The 15,994-nt window shown below is 47.3% G+C and overlaps 1 protein-coding gene across 2 annotated transcripts in view; it reads left to right on the top strand.

Moving 5' to 3' along the window:
- Positions 1-510: 510 nt before the first annotated feature.
- Positions 511-15,994, top strand: part of ATP6V1H (ATPase H+ transporting V1 subunit H) — a 51,628-nt gene continuing 36,144 nt past the window's right edge. The window contains exons 1-7 of one of the 2 annotated variants that reach the window (XM_031441628.2): positions 511-688; positions 1,953-2,107; positions 6,257-6,359; positions 7,363-7,452; positions 9,362-9,475; positions 11,562-11,666; positions 14,537-14,590. In XM_031441628.2, the coding sequence (XP_031297488.1) occupies positions 1,995-2,107; positions 6,257-6,359; positions 7,363-7,452; positions 9,362-9,475; positions 11,562-11,666; positions 14,537-14,590 (579 nt within the window). In that variant the 5' untranslated portion in view covers positions 511-688; positions 1,953-1,994. The remainder of the gene's footprint in view (positions 689-1,952; positions 2,108-6,256; positions 6,360-7,362; positions 7,453-9,361; positions 9,476-11,561; positions 11,667-14,536; positions 14,591-15,994) is intronic. The other variant, XM_031441629.2, reaches the window with a different exon arrangement.

Here is a 15,994-nt window from a genome sequence, read left to right as displayed (position 1 = left end):
TTGTCAATGACTTTATCTCAGTAAGTCTCCCAATAAAACATGGCACACACAATGCTTGTGAGATCCTGGTAAACGTTATTTTTTGTATTTGTGTGTGTGTGTGTGGGGGGTATGTGTTAGTATAACTGCAGATACAGCATGGAACATCCATGCTTTGCTACATCCGCAACCCTAGGGCAGGATAACTTGGTTGTCGCGTCTGAGCATCAGTCTCATACCGAGAATGGGAGTAAGGACGCCTGCTTTACTGACTTGTTAAACCCAAGTGAAGGTCAGTCTGGTTCAAAGCCCCGAATTAAACTTCTCAGAATGATAGTCACAGGGAGTTTCGGGCCCGCTGTCCGGCCCGGGCGTGCTCGCGGGCCCCGGGTTTCGGGGCGGTGGGGGGTGGGGGGTCTCCGCGTGTGCGCAGGGAGCTCCGCGGGCTGTTTTGGGCCCTCCCGGCTTCCGTCTTCCGCCTTCCGGGTGGTCACGTGCTCGGGTCACGTGCCGGCGCGCCTGTCACTCCGCTGCGGCCGCTGCGGCTTTCGTCTCCCCGCCGCCCTACGCGTCTCCCGGGTGCGGGATCCGCTCGCGTCCAGCCGCCGCGTCCCGCCGCCGCTCAGGCCCCGGACCCGGCAGGAGACTCGCCTCAGCTCTGACTCGGCGCCAGCGCGGCGGCGGCCCCGAGCCCGGACCTCGCCTGCGGGTGCGTTGCGGGAGGGAGGCCGCCCTGCGGTTGCGGCTCTTTCCGGCGCGTGCTGGGCGAGCAGCCCTGCCTCCCTCCGGCCCCGGGTCCCGGCTCTTCCTTTTCGGGGCCTGACCAGGCTGACTCAGCGGCAGAGCCTTCCCCGCAGGGCCTGGGGCGCGCGGGGAGGGCGGGGAGAGGGCGGGCTCGCGGGGAGCGTGCCTCCCCGGGACCCGCTGCAGGGCCGGGTTGTGCGGGGACTGGTGGGCCGCGCCGAGGCACCGTCACCTGCCGCAGCAGCGGCCGCTGGCCCAGCCCGCTCGCCCCCAGGCTTCCCGCTTGGCCCGGACTGAGTCTGTTTCTGCCTGGGCCCAGCCGGTCCGCCTCGCTCATGTTTGTTTAGGCAGCAAACCCTCAGATGTAGAGATGAAGTTCCAAACTGAGATCGTTGAGATCTTGGAATAGAACTTGGGGTGTGGTTTTAGCTTCTTTGTGGCCATAACTAAGAACTTACGTTTTGTCCCGGAACCTGTGTTTTGTGTAGTGATAAAACAAGGCTGAAGCTTTTGTCTTTAAGTTTAGGAGTGAGAATTACTTAAAAGCTCATTAAGTAATTCTTAATTAAGATGATATGTAGGTTCGTATAATCAGGCCCGACTCTCGTTGGCTGAGCCTGAATTGTAATTTCTATTTGTTCCCCCCAATTCTCTCAATATTGATTTCAAAACACTGTGAAGGTTGATTTCAAAAAGAAAGCTCTGTCTTCTAAGATACTACATTCCCACTTTGGGTATTTTAGTTTGAAGGAATAATGTTAGAAGGGACATAGGCTTTTCAGATGTCACTTTAAAATGACGCTTAGTAAATGTAAATAATTGGTCCTATCTGTATTGTTCAGGTTCTTGTTTTTCCTCTGTCAGAAGAGGAAAGTTGATCTCAATTGCATACATTTAAAACACTTTCCTATTTTGTATGCCTATTCTAGTTAAGCACGGTTTCTGATGTCAGTATCATAGACGGTTACTTTAAAAAAATCTTCCTGCAATGTTCGTGCCAGTGATTTAAAAAAACCCTTTCCTGGAAAAGTGAAACCTTCAGCGAACACTTTCATGGAGCAGTGCATAATTGGACAAGCTTTGAAATACGATATTAATGTTTAATATTTAATATTTGAGTTGAATGCTTATTGAGATTAAGGTGATAGTGATGACATTAGTAATGAAATAGCAGTAGTAGTTGTTAAAAAAACAGTAACACCTGGTATTCTGGTTTCACCTTGCATCAGAATTGAAGATTTGTTGAAAAACTTTCAAGATCATAAAATTCGATGACCAAAATGGATATTCGGGGGGCCGTGGATGCTGCTGTTCCAACCAACATAATTGCTGCCAAGGCTGCAGAGGTCCGAGCGAACAAAGTGAACTGGCAGTCCTATCTTCAGTAAGTGCCTGCCTGCTATGCGTGATGGGGAGTCATGTGCCTTTGCATCAGACCTTTTCATGGTCATGCTCTTGTGAGAGAAGTACTGGAAAAATACTAATATGTGTGGAAGAAAGCACTTCCTCCTTAGACTGATGAGCTGTCATGGGGAGACAGCACAGGGTGGTGGGAACAGCTTGCAGCGCCGGGGGTGGGGGTGGGGCACTTTTGACCTTCTCCATCTGGAAGGTAAGTGGGAAACACAGGAAGAGTGTTCATGAGCCGTGGAGGGAGGAGGAGGACAGGGGGCAGAGCCTGCCGGGTGCACTCAGGATGCCTTGGGGAACCGTGTGGGCACGGGTGGTGTTGCCGAGGGGCTCAGACAACGAGGAAAAAGTGCTGAGTTTCAAGATCTGGGTTTGAACCCTGGTTCTTTTGTCTGCTAGTTTGGTGATCTTAGGCAGATCCCTCAACATCTCAGGTTCATTAAAGTAAATGTGAAATGGGGATACGTATCCCACAGGATTGTTGCCGAAATAGTGTATTTTAAGCATTGGCACAGTTGTATACAAGCAGCAGTATGTTGAATACACTGAAAAAGTTTTAGTTCTTTCCCCCTCCTTGTGTGTATTAAGAGTTAGCATGGGTTGGGGGAGTGGGGAGGGCATAGCTCAGTGGTAGAGTGCATGCTTAGCATGCATAGGGTCCTGGGTTCAATCCCTAGTACCTCTGTTAGTTAATATTAAGAGTTAACATGCTGTTTTGTATTTGTCTGTTTTGTATTTGTTCATTTATTCTTGACCATATTTTATCTTACTGACTTTACTTTTCATATTGGTTTATTTTGGTATCTTTATAACAGTGAGTTATTAAAGAAATTCAGCTAAGATTTGCCTACGTATTTTGAAAAACAAATTGAGGGATCTTTAGTTTTATATTTAGCAATTTGCTTTGTCCTAAGAGGGATATGCAGTGTGCAAAAGTGATCGCATTTATTTCTGTTGACTTAGTTACTCATCAAACATTTATTGACCACCTGCCAAGTTTGAGGCATTTTTCCAGTCTTGGGAGCTTCAGCAGGAGAAACTCGTCTTCTAGTAGGAAAGTCAGGTATATAAACATTTACATTAGGATGTTAACCGGGGTAACAGAAAGGTGCAAGCATGGTTGGTGCACAGAGAGAGGACCTGGATCCCACCTTCAGAACATGTTCCTGCATGTGGTGTTCACAGGTAGGGAATTCATAGCCTGCCCGGGCGGGGTGCCATAACACGTGTTTTGGAGGCAGGCAGTGGGGACACTGAGGCCGGAGAGGCAGCCGGTGCCAGTGGTGGAGGCCTCCAGTGCCACCGGGGGAGTTAGCGCTTGTTCCTGTGAGTCGGAGCTTTTCAGCCTGACATGCAAGCTGTGTCCACGGCTGACCTGAAGGAAGCACAGCACATAAAACAGATGAAAATGGTGGATGAATGGAGGTGGGAACGGAAGTCGCAGAACCTTCTTTTGAGACCGTTTACCACCCTCATTAGGGCTCCAAGGAGCACAGGGTTGTGTTTTTGTTCATGGTTGACGTAACAATGCAGCACGTACTTATTGTACGCGACTCGCTGGGTCTAGGGGTAAGTACACACCCGGGAGGCCAGCACCGCAGTCTGTGCCGTAGACACGTCCCCCCCGCAAAAGTGTCCTCCTACTTTTTAAAAGTTTTGTGATAAGAACACTTAATATAAGATCTACCCTAGCGGCAGATTTTTCAGTGCACATACAGGCCTGTTAGCTAGCGGCGCGGGGCCGCGCAGCAGCCGTGCAGGGGTGCTCATCCCGCGTGACCGAGGCCCGCGTGACCGAGGCCTGCGCCCCTTGGCCACGCCCCCCCCCCCCAGGCGGCCGCCCCTCCGCCCCCCGCGGCTGCGGCTGCGGCTGCGGCTTTGGCTGGTGTAGGTTCCTCACGTGAGTGAGGTAGCGTAGCGTTTTTGTTCCTCTGTGTCTGGCTTGTCTGGCTTAGTAGAACGTCCTCCAGGTTCATACATGTTGTTGTAAATGTCAGGATTTCCCTCTTTTTTAAAGACTGAGTAATATTCCATTCTTTGTAAATGCTTCGTTTTCTTTATCCGTTTATCCGTCCACAGACACTTAGGTTGTTTCCATTCGTGGCTGTGAACGTGGGAGTGCAGCTGTCTTTGAGATCTTGATTTTAATTCCTTTGGGTATACGCCCAGACGTGGCGTTGCTGGATTGGGTGGTGACTCTGTTTTTCAATGTTTTTAGGGCCCTCCATACTGTTTTCCATAGTGGCTGTTCCAATTTACATTCCTACCCACAGTGCAGAGGGGTTCCCGCTTCTCCGTAACCTCACTTATACTCTTTTGTTTTCTGATAACAGCCTGTGTGGTGATGTCTCACTGTGTCTCTGACTTGCATTTCCCTGAGGATCAGTGGTCTTGAGCCCGTTTTCATGTGCCTGTTGGCCATTTGTTTGTCGTCTCTGGAAACTGTATGTTCAGATCCTCTGTCCATTTTTAAATAAGCTTTTTTTTTTTGTTGCTGAGTTATGTGAGTTTTTTATTTATTTTTGAAAATAACTCATTAGAGAGAGATTTTGCAAGTACTTTATCCTATTCCGGAGGGTGCCTTTGCATTTTGTCTGTTGCTGCTTTTGTCCTGCAGAGGCTTTCTAGTTCGATGTAGTCCCTCCCGCCTGTTGATTTTTGCTTTTGTTGCCTGTGCTTTCGGTTAATATCCAAGAAATCATTGCCAAGGCCATTGTCAAGAAGCTTTCTCCCTATGTTTTCTAGGAGTTGGACAGTTTTAAGTCTTAGTGTTTAAGTATTTAACCCATTTTGAGTTGATTTTTATGTGTGGTCTAAGATAAGGGTTCAGTTCAATTCTTTTGTGTGTGGCTGTTCAGTTTTCCCAACACCATTTATTGAAGAGACTGTCCTGCCCCCATTGTGTGTTCTTGGCACCCTTGTTGAAGGTCAGGGGACTGCCAGGGGTCTATTTCTGGGCCCAAGGAGCACAGTTGCAGGAATGGGAAATGTCTGATGCTTCTATGCTGGTGTCAGATGATCAGATTTGCCTTTTGGTTGGACTGTTCTCCCCTCAGCGTACGTGGTGGATTTGTGGATAACAGGCCTGGAGTTCAGAAGAGGATGTAGCAATTTTTAGGTTGTTGGAACGGACAGAATTGGGGAGATTCGAGAAAGTCTTGGTGATCGATTTGATGTATGAGGCTGGAGAAGAATCTAGGATGATGCCTGGATTCTCACTCTAAGGGCCTGGATTGTGCTGAGGCCGCGGATTCCAGGGCAGGAGGAAGATGGATTTTCTGGTGTTTTCTCTGTTCGTCTGTATCTGTGTGTTTGCTTAAACCCTGGGAAATTAGGGTTTTGAGTTCTGTTCCCTAGTTTTAGTCCACAGTGTGTTTAGCCTGGAAGACAAGGAGTTTCACGTTTCTAAAGCCTGAGTATGTAGAACCTAACTAGAGTACTGTTGAAATTCGTTTTGAGGCTCGGGCAGGCCGGTAGGTGTTCTGTAGCATTGGCATTTGGAACGTGTGTGGTCACGTGGAGATTTCTAATTGCTTTCTTTCCTGTTCCTCCCATTCCAAGGCCTCCATGCTCCCTAAGTCCCAGTCTCCCTTTTTTCCTATTTCTGTCTTTTATTCTGTGGTCTGGCTCGTGGATTTCTTTGATAAAACCCATCTACTCTGTACGTCTACACACAGATGCTCGCCACATGTTAACTGTGTATCTGCTGTTGAGCCAGTTGTTGTGGGGACACTGGTGGGTGTGAGATGTGCGCCCTCCCTTCCCCCAAAAGGGCTCACAGAGAATTGGGGGCTGGACAGGACGCTGAGTTCTCAGGGGCCCTGACGTTGCACAGTGTTCTGACGGTAAACCCTGGGGAAGGATCGCCCAGTGCCGCCGGCCGGCACGCTTCCTCCCTGCCACGTCAGCGTGTGGTCAGTGCGCCCGTCCTGCGGGTCAGTTAGCTCAGGTCCAGGGAGGGTCGTGATCAGTGGGTGGTGCTGCTGAGCTTGGGACGCAGGTCCAGGGCCGGCCTGTTAGCCTCGCACAGCCGGGCAGAGAGGGGAGGGCCTGGGCGTCTGTTGCTGGCGCACTGCGGCTCTTCCGCTCCTACTGAAAAAATCAACCAATTCTTACTTTCTAGGGGGCAGATGATTTCCTCCGAAGACTGTGAATTCATTCAAAGATTTGAAATGAAGAGAAGTCCCGAGGAGAAGCAAGAGATGCTTCAGACTGAAGGCAGTCAGGTGATCGGCAAAAATACTGTATCTAAACACTCCCCTGTGCCATTAAAAGTTCCAGGAGTTTTCTCCAGGGCTCTGTGGTATTCCATTGTAGGCAGATGTAATTTAACTAAAAATTCTTTTTAATTGGAAGGCATTTGAGTCATTTCTAGTTTTCTTTATTAATTTTGGAAAACATGTTACAATGAGTATGTTAAGTTCCTCCATCCTTTCCTGCATTTTTGAAAAAAAGAATTTCAAATTAAAATAGATTCCGAGCATGGAAATTACTGTCTCAAAGTATCTGATACTGTCAAAGGTGCTTAACTTTTTTTTTTTTTTTTTAGAAAATTTTTTCTCCTTTGTATTCTCAGTGGAATAACGTGCAGTTCCCTGGTCCGTCAGGTCTTCTGTGAGTTCTGGAGGGATCATGACGTAACCTGCCAGCTGGAGGGCAGAAGCTGCTCAGGGCCTCCTGCTTCCAGTGCCTGCACCCCGCTCCTGTGGCGTTGCGTAGTGTCCTGCTTCCTAGTAAACGCCAGGCGGAGGGCAGAGCCTGGTAGTGGTGTGCACGTTGAGCGTGCACAAGGGCCTGGGCTCAACCTCCAGTACCTCCACTTAAAAAAAAAAAAATATATATATATATATATATATATAAACCTAATTACCTCCACCCACTAAAAAAATAAATAAAACCTAGTAAACACCAAAAAAACCCACCCCAACCCCCCCAACCCCTCCAACTAAACCAATGATAGTATTAGATAGTCTGCGTAATTTAATCTTTTTGTTATCGTCAGTAATCAAGAGTTGACAGTGGCTAGGTCTATTTAAAAATGGTAAACATTTTGACATTTATCACTAGAAATGATAAAAAAAAATCTGATGCAAGTCATGGTCCATCCTTACATCATCACGATATTTGTAAAAGGTGTGCATTTTCTGTAATTGCATGTTTTTCCTGAAATTCCATTAAAATGTGTCTGTTTTTGACAACAGTGATTAATGTTCGTTTCATCTTTCCTAGTGTGCGAAAACGTTTATCAATCTGATGACGCACATCTCCAAAGAGCAGACAGTCCAGTACATCCTAACCATGGTTGATGATATGCTGCAGGTGGGTGTATCGTCCTCTTGATGCGTCTGTGACCTCGTCTTTCTGTGTTCTCCCAGTCAGAACATCCCTGCAGGGGTTCGCTTGGAGCCCTGGTTCTCTTCCAGAGTGTGATACTGTATTTTCCTTCACTGTGTGAGCTGTAATTTGCTAAGTGTGGTAAAGATGGAAGTGCCCCTCCGCAGGCTGGCTTTGCCGTTTTCAGATGTCAGGGAGTCAGTCTGTTGTTTTTCCGCATCACTGCCGCCTTCTGTGCTGAACACCAGCGATGCTCGGTGAATCCCTCGACGTGTCCCTGATGCTCTGAGCACTTACCGGCGGTGTGACTCCCTCTCTTCAGTATTTTGTAATTAGAAAGAAGGGAGATAATAACCTCATGCAAGTGTGTTCTCCTGTGGTTGGGAGGAGACTTCATGGTAAACTCTGAGAAGTGGGAATTCCGGGTGAAAGGGGATCTGCACGTGCAGTAAAGGTGTTACCACGTGTTCCGTCTTGTGTTGCCACCAGCGTGTGAGAGGGCCTCTTTCCCTGCCACTTCACCGGCGGAAAGCGTTGTCAGGCTTTTACATTTTCCCCAGCGAAGACGGTATCTGAAACTGGACATCTTCAAATGCATAGTTTTGGTTGTTCTTGGTGACCTGTGTTTATGAAAGATCTGTGGAGAGATTTAGATTTAGGTAACCAACATTGTCCTCAGCTACTGATTAAATGTATTTTAACAGTTGATTTTTTTGGTATGACTTCAGTTACATTGAAAAATTTGCACACATCTTTACCATTTGAGTTCTTGTGCTACTTAAAGAATATTATAATTACATGTTTCTAATGCAGTCATTTTATTCCTAAGGTTTCTGAATAGAATACTTTGGGGCAGAATTGCTTGTTTTTCCACATGTGTTTAGTTTTTAGTACATAGCTTTGAAGATTAAAATGTTTTCTCTGCTCACATTTTAGTATCAGTTGCTTAGTGCTTCTGAGAAGGGCTTTATCCTGATTCTCTTAAAGATTTGTAATGTGGGTGCCCGAGCAGTGGTGGCTGGAGGTATGTTTTAAGCAGGAATCAAAGCCACAAAGGACTAGTTGAGGAAGATGAGCTTTAAACTTACTTAAACATGTGGTGTAGTTCCTCCTCTTTCTCCGTGTAGGGTAGGTACTTTGTTCATGTTTGTGTGCAATGGTCCTTTCAATTTTAACTTTGGAAATAATCCACCAGTGGAGTTAGTGATGACCTATCTGAACTTTGAGTTCCTTGATAAAGGCATTATTACAACCATTTTAATTGTTACCCTGAGCTATAGTGCTTTACTCCGTAAGGAGACAGCAGTCTACTCTTCAAATCCGAAGCTGCTAGCGCAGACCACAATTAAAGCCATTGTGTTTAGAAAGAGTTACATGTTGATCTGAGGATTAAAATGACTGTTTGAGTGGTTATTTGTGCTTTTACCGAATATTGCTACTTAGCCACCGTGTTCGCTTAGTGAAGCAGATGGCGGATTCAGCCAGCCGTGTGCAGAGAAGACTGAGGTGAGAGGTGGAGTTTGCGTGATTTGAACTAAGAATTAATTGCTCCTCAAATCTACCTGCTGATATCATTTGCTCTTTTTTGCTGTCTTACCTGCCCTGATTTTTCTGTCATGATGTGCTGGGAGTAATCACGAACATGTGAGATTTCTCTGATTCCCTGTTTCCCTAGCTTGTAAGTAGCTTGAGGTGCTTCCTACTGACCCTTCCCTCTAGAGCCAAACGAGGATCTTTCTGCCCCTCCCGATTTTGTTTGGCTGGGAGCAGGGGAGACGTGTCACACTGATTGAGGGCACATAAGATGACAGGCTGAGAAGCAGTGTGTAATTGTTACATTCTTCAGGAAAATACATTCTGATTACTGAAATTTCTTCCTTTTCTTTTTTTTAAGGAAAACCACCAGCGTGTTAGCATTTTCTTTGACTATGCTAAACGGAGCAAGAACACCGCCTGGTCCTACTTTCTGCCAATGCTGAACCGCCAGGACCTCTTTACTGTTCACATGGTAACTACTGAATGGGTCAGATTTCTGATTTAGGGGAGAAACACACTCAGGACATTTTTGGCTTGGTAACCTGCCACTTCCCAGAGGAGTGACTGCTCTGATGTTGACTTTTCAAAGCAGAATTTCCTTATTGGCATTTAGCAGTGTGGGGTGTTGGGATATCCGGGGAGCCAGGATTGCTCCGATACAGGTAAAGTTTTGTAGAGCATTTGATGAGATCGTCGGCATAAAAGCTTTTGGTAAATTTGTAAGTGCAAACAGCTTTAGATTGTCTGTGACAGAGTTACCTGTATTTTACTATGGAAATTAAGTTTTGCTTTGAAGCAGCTGTTGTGTTTGGTTTTTATTTTAATTACTTAACTGCTTTTTAATCTCTTAAATACATTTCTGTCTTACACTGAGCCTGAAAGGCTGTCTTTGGAAGCCTTAGTACTGACCAGTCTTTTGTGAAGTGTGCAGAAGGTGAGGGGGGGGGCGGTCAGAGGAGGAGTCTTTGTCCAGGCCGTTTCTGTCCCCAGCGTGCTGTGGGCGGCAGAGGGCTCCTGCCGCTGCGTTCAGGAACCACCGTCAGTGACCCAGTCTTGAGCACGTGCTTTCTCTCTCTCCCATGTACATCTGTGTCGTATGACTGTGTACTGCTTGTGTTATAGAACAGTTACGAAAGGAAATTAAGAAGGAAGACTCATGAAATTAAACTATATTTTAAAGAGTGTTTTTTAGAAACAGTGATGTATTTTCTTTCAAATTGTAGAGGCTTGTTTTCACTGTCTAGAAACACGGTTTAAACGTCTTCTGAATTTTGATGGTTTTGTACTGAAATTGACAAATAAGTTAAAGACCAAACATACGTTTAGGTACTATTCATCACCAGTTATTGTGCAGCCAAATCCATGTTTTAATTTCTTTATGACTTCAGTTACTTTTGGGTAATCTTCCAAATTTTGAGGGTCAGGCTGTTGGGAGTTGAAGCTCGGAGACGGAACGCCAGGCCGGGTTTCCCTGCCTCTTCCCTTCTGCTTGTGCTCACGCTGTGGGTCAGGGTTTCCATCCCTGGTTTCCTTAAGGGAATCCTCTCGTGCTACGTACCTATTTCGTGAAAGCGAGGTCTGCGTAAGCTAGATACACATCTGTGCGCTCACTCAGCGAGGCACATGGAGGCGTCCAGACGTCACTGCTCGGTGCGTGAGCCGGGCTGTGCCCCCAGCCTGCTGCCGAATCTGAGTTGCCTACGAGGTGTGCTGACCTCTGTCACCTGGCTCGGCTCTGTGCAAGTCTGAGGACAGACATCAGTGTGCTCTGTGGTTAGCTGACCTCAGCCCTCTGCTCTCTACTACTGACCGGAGCTTTGAAACACTTGCTTACAGAAAGGACTGAAAGAGTATTTATTAAAGTGGGTTTGTATTTTTGGGGAGATGTATATCTCTCTATATTTTTCCAGATTTATCAAAGTATAATTGATGAATACAATTGTAAGATGGCTCACGTGTACAACATGGTGATTTGATGAATGTAGACTTATGTTGCCTATTTAATAAGAAAAAGTTTGTTTTACAGCTTAAAGAAAACTGAGAAATTTTTGAGTGAGGAGAAAGGGGTATTTGGTTGTATTGAGAGAGGTGGCTCTTTAATACCCGGGACATATTTTATACCAAAATACAGGTTTTTAAATGTGAGAACTCACGAGAGGCTTGAATGAACAACGTAGTGGCTGGCGGTTTGCTGTAGAGTTTGCTCAGAACTCTAGCAAGTGATGGTGAAAGTCTCTAAAGACAGTTTCTGTGTTCTTTGGATTTTTGCTGGTGTTATAATGAGTCCCAGTCTTACTTCTGAAACTCAGAGTAACGACGGGAATGCGATGAAATTCTTAGAACACAACTGCTTTTGGTTCACTTCGGTGGAAATATTTAAAACTATATTTTGACCATATTAAAATATTTTAAAAAATGAAATGTAATCTATTATCTTTTGAGGAGTTGACTGTTAAAAAGATGATGCAGCTGGGTTCTTACGAGTCTTGTTTTTTAAAGTCTGTGATGTGATTTGTTTTGAATCAGTATAGTGTCCAAATGTATTTCTTCTTTTTCAGGCAGCAAGAATCATTGCCAAGTTAGCAGCTTGGGGAAAAGAACTGATGGAAGGCAGTGACTTAAATTACTATTTCAACTGGATAAAAACTCAGCTGAGTTCGCAGGTAAAAAGACATTCCTTTTAGTATGTTTGAAAGGAATGTGACATCCATGTTCTCTTAAGCGATTTACGGTAATGTGAAATTACAAAGAAGGTGTGTCAAAGCGGTGCCGCTTTGAGCTCGGTGAGTCAGCGCGCTGCTTGTCGGTCTGGTAGCTGCTTCACTTTCTCCTCCTTTGGCTTCGGCTCCGACCTTCCTGTCTCTTCTGTTTCGGCGAGCGGGCGGGCGGGGAGTTCTGCCGGGTCGCCCTGGTTGGAGAGCTGGAAGGACACACGGGGCTCCAAAGAGCACGCTCACGTGAGGCTCCTGGGAGGGCAGCCGGCGAGCATGCAGGCGCCGGGGGCCGCCCGAATTTGTGCCAGATAGCTTGGTTTGGGGACAGTTCTCTGAAAGTTCCTAGTGGGGCCTGTGTGACCTCAGGTGTCCTAACCGGGTCAAGCTGTCTGACCAGTTACACCAGTAAACGGGCCCTGGCTGCCGCTGGGGAGTTTCAGACGGCAGCCAGCACGTTCCAGACCCTTCGTCAGCCCAGGGCCCTGGGCTCGGCCAGGGGTCCACACCCCACACCAGGCTTCTGGCGCCGCGAGAGGCCTGGGGCCGCTGGGCCGCGGGCAGCACCCATCTAGCTTGGTGGCTCATCTCCTGAGTCCGCTGTCCCCTTGTGTCTCTGGATTTGGGCCCAGAGGGATGTGCTAAGCCTGCCCGTGGTTGCCTTGCTGCTCTCAGGCCTCTGCTTGTCCGGCTGGCGTCACAGTTGGCAGGTGACATGTCTTCTGTGGTGTCTTCTCGGTCCCCAGAGCAGGGCAGGCACCGGGACACTTCTCACGGCCTGGAGGAGGGTGCCTTGCAGGCTTCCCTGACCACGTGCGACGTGGGGAGGGAGGGGTCTTCAGGGAAGGAGTGGAGCGAAGCTGGTGGGGAGGAGGGCTCTGCGGGCGGGCCGGCGGGGCCAGCGAGGGGCCGACTGCGGCCGGGCTGGGGCCCGGGGGCTGCGGGGTGTGGGCCGGGGGCAGCAGGGGTAGTTACAATGTCAGCGTTAGGTTGCAGATACGGGTCTCCTTGAGATAAGGTTGGGGGGGTTGTAATTTAGGTCTCAGGTGGCTTCATTATTTCAGTGGATTTTAATGTGAACTGCAAAGAGGCACCGTGACGTTTTGCTTGGATTTATTTTTGTCTTGTCGCGCCCTGCCTTTCCGGGGGAAGCCCAGGAGCCTTTTATATTTGGTGAGAGATCCTGAAGTGAACAAAATTAGTGACTTTTTTCTGTCAAGAGCACACATTTTAACACTATTTCTGGCTTAGTTTTTAAAAGTATTTTTTACAAGATCCTGAAGTTTGCAGATTTTGCTGAGTTGGTGAGGTGTTTCAGAAATAAGTTACTTAGAACATGAAAAATCGGTATGTTAAGATGAGATTTTAATTTCTAAATATGTATCATTCGGACTTAGAATATTGAGTCACATAGGCAGTCCGCCCCTTTGTTTTTCCTGTCTTGAGATTGGTCCTCCCTGGACAAACGTTGCTGTGCTGCAGTGCGAGCTCCGTGCTGCGGTGGGGACCAGGCGCCGGTGGGCCTCGGAGGGCGGCGGGAGGAGCGCGCACTGCGGGGTGCCGCTGGCGTTCTGGGTTGCTTCGTCTTAGACTCGGCCTCGTAGGAGTAACATCTACGCTGTGCCTCAGACGGTTCGACACTTGTAGGGTGATTGGCTGCGGCTGTAACATGTCCAGCAGTTGGGGGATACTTCTCTGGTCACTAGTGGAAGCAGAGACTTCAAAATCAGGACTGGCCGTTAGAATGGGGCTCCTGGGTCTGAGACACGGGCTCTCAGAGCCCGGTTCTGTCTCCTTCCTGTGCGCTCTGCCTCTGCCTCGCTCCGTTGTGGTCTGGCACTCCTGCTTTGCAAGTCCTGCTCCAGGGAGACTCTGCAGGGCGCCCCGGCCCCTGCTGGCCTGGCTTCCGCTGGACTCTGGCTTGCTGTCTCTCTCGCAGTGGGCAGGCCCTTCTTCCACAGCCTTTGATCAGGGTTAAATTACAGACCTCTTGTTTAAGGAACGAAACAGCGTTGTTCGGGATTTCATTTTCTGCTTTGCTTAAATGTCTTGTGACAGCACTATGTCTGGAAGTCTCCTTTTCTCTATCATAAGCGTTTTCTCCTTCATAAAAAGGGCCACATTTTCATAATTCTAATAGAAAATAAACTTTCAAAAGCCCAAATTAGTTGTAAATGAAGTATATTAAGCATACAGTTTGTTCTTTGACTTCACAGTGACGTCTAGGAGCCTTTTTTGGTAGTCTGAGCATTATACTTGGGTTACAGGGACTCATGCCTGGCACCTAGTAAGTGATAGTTACTGAATAAAACAAAGTAAAAAGTGCCTTTCAGAAATTCATTATCACTTTTCTCTCTCCTATCCAGCTTCTGATTTTCTACATTAAATTTTCTTTGGTCATTTCTCTCTAACATGTAAGGTTTTGATTTGTCATTGTAACTTGCTAGCACTGCTGTGGATAACCTCAATTTTAAGTTCCATGTAATATCTTCCCATCAACAGTCACCTGCTTTGAAAGCTTTGCCATGGAATACAGTGTAGATGATTCAGCTTAACACAGTTGTCTTACTGGAAAAATCAGCTCGGGAAGTAAATCCTGAGACTTGGAGATTTGCATTAGCTTCACTTATGAACCATCTGGATGACTGTAATGGTGTTTAGAATATTTCCTATCATCCCCATGCCTTTTATTTGTTGATGATTCTCCACTAAGTAAGATTCGGAAAAAAATTATAAAATTTGCCTAGCTCCCTTTTGTAAGCTGATTAATTAAGATAAAGTTAAAAACAAAACTAAGTAATAAGTCATTTATTTCGTAATAGAAACTGCGTGGTAGCGGTGTCGCTGTTGAAACAGGAACGGCCTCTTCAAGTGATGTAAGTACCTTCCTTCTTAATTCACTGGCCTCCTGACGTCCTGAATAGAAGTTATTTTGAGTTGTAGGCATTTACCATTTTGAGGATGTTTATTGGTTTCCCAATGTAAACCCATGGATTTGGTGTCCCCGCCATTGGTTACTGGCTCTGTGGAAGCTGTATGTGAACATGTCTGGTCTGGGTGGTCACTCTGCTGCTGGTGGACGTGGGGCTTGTTCTCCCTGCTGCTCCCCTCGGGCGGGTGTATCTCAGACCTGAGGATCAGAGCAAGGGTCTGGCCTCAGAGGCACAACTGAAGGGAAGAATCAGACTTCAGCTGGGACTAGCATCAGAGGTGACGCCGAGCGAAGAGAAGGGGGCCTTTGATGGTCCATCTCTTCCCTTAGCGCCCTTCAGACCTGAGCACACCCCCTCTCTCTTCTGGAAGGCTCCTGCTTTTTCAGAAGGCTGTTGCCTTGGAAAGCAGACTGTGCTAAGTTGAGATTAGCCCTTTCTCTGACACTTGTGTCTCAGTGGGGGAGTCTGAATTGGCAGCTGAGATTTACTGAGCTCTTCTGTGTGCCTGGTGCTGTTTCACTCCTTTTTCATTTACATGGCCTTGAGCCTACACACTCCCTCCCTGTCATAGGACTTACCACAGGCCATATTTTAGGGATGAACAGTGAGGCCACTGGGAAGGCCCACTGGCTTGCCCGAGGTCATCCAGCTCGAGTGGCAAGACCCCAAAGAAACAAATTGCTTGCTGAGAGAGTTCAGAGGCACTGGACTAGACTCGGAGCTACAGGCATCCCCACGGTGCATAGCCTGCATAGACTTTAAAGGAATACTGATATTTTATCTTAAAATTCCTTTAGGTTCTCAGAGAGCATGGGAAAGCAGTTTGGTAAGCTGCAGTGCATGCTGTTGCCACTTGATGGCAGTGTAAAGCAAACAGAAAAGGCTTGACGCTGCTCTGTGTGAAAAAAGCGTGCTGCAGCGGTCTTGGCTTTCAGAACAGCCAGAGGCATAATCGCAGGTTCCCAGTCGGTCATTACAAATGTTTTTATTTAGATGACATTGTGTAAATGAAATTTTCCTAAAATGCACTGTGTCATTTTTACTGAAATGTAAAAATACTAAACGATGTCCAAGTCCAGGTGCTTACCTTAAGGCCTCTGCTCAGGTCTCTGTTGGCCCTTGAGTGTGAATTATCAGTCTTCCTTTCTCCGGAGGAAGTCTCGCAGCCTTGGAAGCTGACTGTTGTGCTGATGCCCTGATGGAGAGGAGTCCTGTGGCCTCTCCGAGACTTTGGATTCTTTCTCCTCTGTCGTCTCCACTCTTGCCCGTGTTGCCGGGCAGGGTGATCCTTGTCGCTGGCTCTTGTAGGCCTGGCCTGGCGCTGGTTGCTGCTGGGTGAGGGTGGCC

This window comes from Camelus dromedarius, chromosome 30, assembly GCF_036321535.1.
Source record: "Camelus dromedarius isolate mCamDro1 chromosome 30, mCamDro1.pat, whole genome shotgun sequence".
In the NCBI taxonomy this organism is placed as follows: domain Eukaryota; kingdom Metazoa; phylum Chordata; class Mammalia; order Artiodactyla; family Camelidae; genus Camelus; species Camelus dromedarius.
This window is presented reverse-complemented; position numbering and strand designations above follow the sequence as displayed.